This window comes from Rhagoletis zephyria, unplaced genomic scaffold (genome assembly GCF_001687245.7).
Source record: "Rhagoletis zephyria isolate East Lansing unplaced genomic scaffold, Rhagoletis_zephyria_1.1 Rzeph_scaffold_00175, whole genome shotgun sequence".
NCBI classification, from domain to species: domain Eukaryota; kingdom Metazoa; phylum Arthropoda; class Insecta; order Diptera; family Tephritidae; genus Rhagoletis; species Rhagoletis zephyria.
In genome coordinates, this window is record NW_016157259.1 from 58,095 (window position 1) to 60,806 (window position 2,712).

At 53.0% G+C, this 2,712-nt stretch overlaps 1 protein-coding gene across 1 annotated transcript; it reads right to left on the reverse strand.

Annotated features, from left to right (window-relative positions):
* Nucleotides 1–361: 361 nt before the first annotated feature.
* LOC108356954 (uncharacterized) lies at nucleotides 362–2,305 on the reverse strand. Its single transcript, XM_017608054.1, has 3 exons — nucleotides 2,098–2,305; nucleotides 1,524–2,038; nucleotides 362–586 (listed from the first exon to the last, which is right to left on the reverse strand). Exons 1-3 carry the CDS (start codon nucleotides 2,303–2,305, stop codon nucleotides 362–364), a joined length of 948 nt encoding a protein of 315 aa, XP_017463543.1.
* Between the last annotated feature and the right edge of the window lie 407 nt (nucleotides 2,306–2,712).

Genomic DNA, 2,712 nt, shown 5'->3' on the forward strand with positions numbered 1-2,712 from the left:
TTTCGGATTCTCTTTCAGCATCGGGGATGATCACCCTGAGGTGACCGATGCCATATCTTATTTGGCCGGCTTTGCGACGAAGGATCTGCAAGGATTGTGGACCGATCTTGATCCAAAGGTCCTTGCCGTTACCCTTGTCGCGAGCGCGGCCTCGGACAATCGTCCAGTCGTCAGGGATGACATCCACGTTCTGACATTTGATTAGGGCTAGTGAGGTCTCGTCCTCCACAAGGGGGGGCGGGATCCACACTCGCACTGTCGTACGGGATGGCACCTCTGAGAGCGGAACAACTTCTAGTCGTGCGTTGGCCCAAAGTTCATCTTGGTTGCGGACGCAGTTTGTTAGGAAGTCTAACGACTCCTAGTTACCGCATCCAACAACTTTGACTCCCTTCTGCCACTTGGCTCCATCAAACATACCAATGTTGTTGTTTTTGGTACGCTGGATTTCGCCAAGTAGTGCCCTCATAATCTTTTCTTCCAGGAGCAACCATTTGTCCGTCGGAATCTTTCCTTCCGGGTGATTTCGGTCTATGATTGCTACCTGGAGCTCTGGTGCTGAGCATAAGGTTGATGAAGTTTTCACCCGCTTCTGCTNAGGATATTGACGGGGGATCGGGTACATCGTATGGCATGTATGGATGAGGTCGGGTGCTCCCCTCTGCTCCAACATTGCCACTGTCATGTCCGAATCGCTAAATTGGGGAAGAACGAGAATATTAGTGCTTTTCTTAATCAGAATACAGCTTTTAATTTTACCTTCGGTCTGTGGGGTGAGAAGTAGAAAGTCGCTAGTGGATAGACCTGTGACCCTCCCCGCCACTAGCCAGGGTTTTTGTATTAGGGCCACGTCCACATCTTCCTCACCCATGAAGAGCAGCAGATTCTCCGATGCTGCCCTGCAGTGATGCAGATTAATCTGCACCACCTTTAGGCTCTTCGGATTCTCTTTCAACATCGGGGATGATCACCCTAAGGTGACCGATGCCATATCTTATTTGGCCGGCTTTGCGACGCAGGATCTGCAAGGATTGTGGACCTATCTTGATCCAAAGGTCCTTGCCGTTACCCTTGTCGCGAGCGCGGCCTCGGACAATCGTCCAGTCGTCAGGGATGACATCCACGTTCTGATATTTTATTAGGGCAAGTGAGGTCTCGTCCTCCACGAGAGGGGGCCGGATCCACACTCGCACTGTTGTACGGGATGACACCTCTGAGAGCGGAACAACTTCTAGTCGTGCGTTGGCCCAAAGTTCATCTTGGTTGCGGACGCAGTTTGTTAGGAAGTCTAACGACTCCTAGTTACCCCATCCAACAACTTTGACTCCCTTTTGCCACTTGGCTCCATCAAACATACCAATGTTGTTGTTTTTGGTACGCTGGATTTCGCCAAGTAGTGCCCTCATAATCTTTTCTTCCAGGAGCAACCATTTGTCCGTCGGAATCTTTCCTTCCGGGTGATTTCGGTCTATGATTGCTACCTGGAGCTCTGGTGCTGAGCATAAGGTTGATGAAGTTTTCACCCGCTTCTGCTCAGGCTGTGTCTTCTTGTCGCCAGATAGTTGTCTCTTCGGAGTGCGTGCAACCGGTCCCTTACCACCGGAGGCAATAGCAGCTGCCGACGTCGAGGCCTTATCCCCGTCCAGCCGTGGAAACACTGGCCTCGCGGTCTTCGGCGCCTTGGGCGTCAGTGATTGCGACGGCTTGTTGTTTCCAACAGCGGAAAGGGGAGCAGCTTTCTTCGTCGGTAGACTGCTACCGCCCTCAGAGGGGGGTTTGGTTACAGCGTCCCTTTTTTCGGAGTTGGTGGCTTTTCCAGAGACCGCGGCCAAACTTCCGGAAGCATTCGAGACTTTCTCCTCACGGAGTCGCTCATACCTCCGGACAATGTAGGCATGCTTCTTTTGAAGAGCCTTGTCCCTTGGCGTTAGAGTGGCGGGGTCGCGTTCTCGCAAGGAATCGACGAGAGCTTTTGTACCCCATCTTTCTCTTCCGCTCTTTGCTGGCTTAGTGCAAGGGAATCCGCCCAGTCGCGATCCTCCTCATCTGAGGAGTCTAGCAGTGAGTAGATTTGAAGATCCTGGGAGCCCGACTCGCCACTTTCGGATTGGCACCTCTGTTGCCTTGCCAATGTTTTTGCCTCAGTAGCTCGCCTATCATCCAAGCCCTGGGCAGACACCTGGATGATAGGGTCAACAATAGCATTTCGATCGCTGGGGCCTGTTGTCACCACTCCAACGATAGGGTCTCCGGGGATTTTAGAACCCTCCTTTGCCGGATATTGATGGCCAGGCTGAGCAGACATTCCGGGGGGTTGCATTTTATACCTACTGCCAGGTGAAGGTTGTTCTGGCTCCCACTATGGGTCAGACGCAAACCAGGGAGCCGCCCCACTGGGGAACAAACGCCTCTGTATTTGTCGGTGCATTTTCAAACGCGAAGATTAGGGTCCCGTACGTAGTGGTCCACCCGTCATCACGTTCTGGTCGTCCTGAGCGTTCGTCGATGCACGTCACGTACAGTCCGGGTCCAGGCCTCACTACGGGAGCTCAGCCTTGAGCGAGGATATACCGCCTCGCACCGGTCGACAGAGCCTCGTTAGCGATAACAGGCACCACCAAGCCTTGACGGGCAATGGGTGAGGTTGTCGTTTGGGGAGGATAGGTTATAGATTCACTTCACTTCCCCATTAGATCCCCATCGAGTTGCTTG

Coding starts and splice junctions, on each gene's coding strand:
- LOC108356954 (XM_017608054.1), bottom strand. CDS start 2,305: ATGTCTGCTCAGCCTGGCCATCAATATCCGGCAAAGGAGGGTTCTAAA. Junction 2,039..2,097: donor GAGGTGCCAATCCGAAAGTG/GCGAGTCGGGCT, acceptor TCAGATGAGGAG/GATCGCGACTGGGCGGATTC.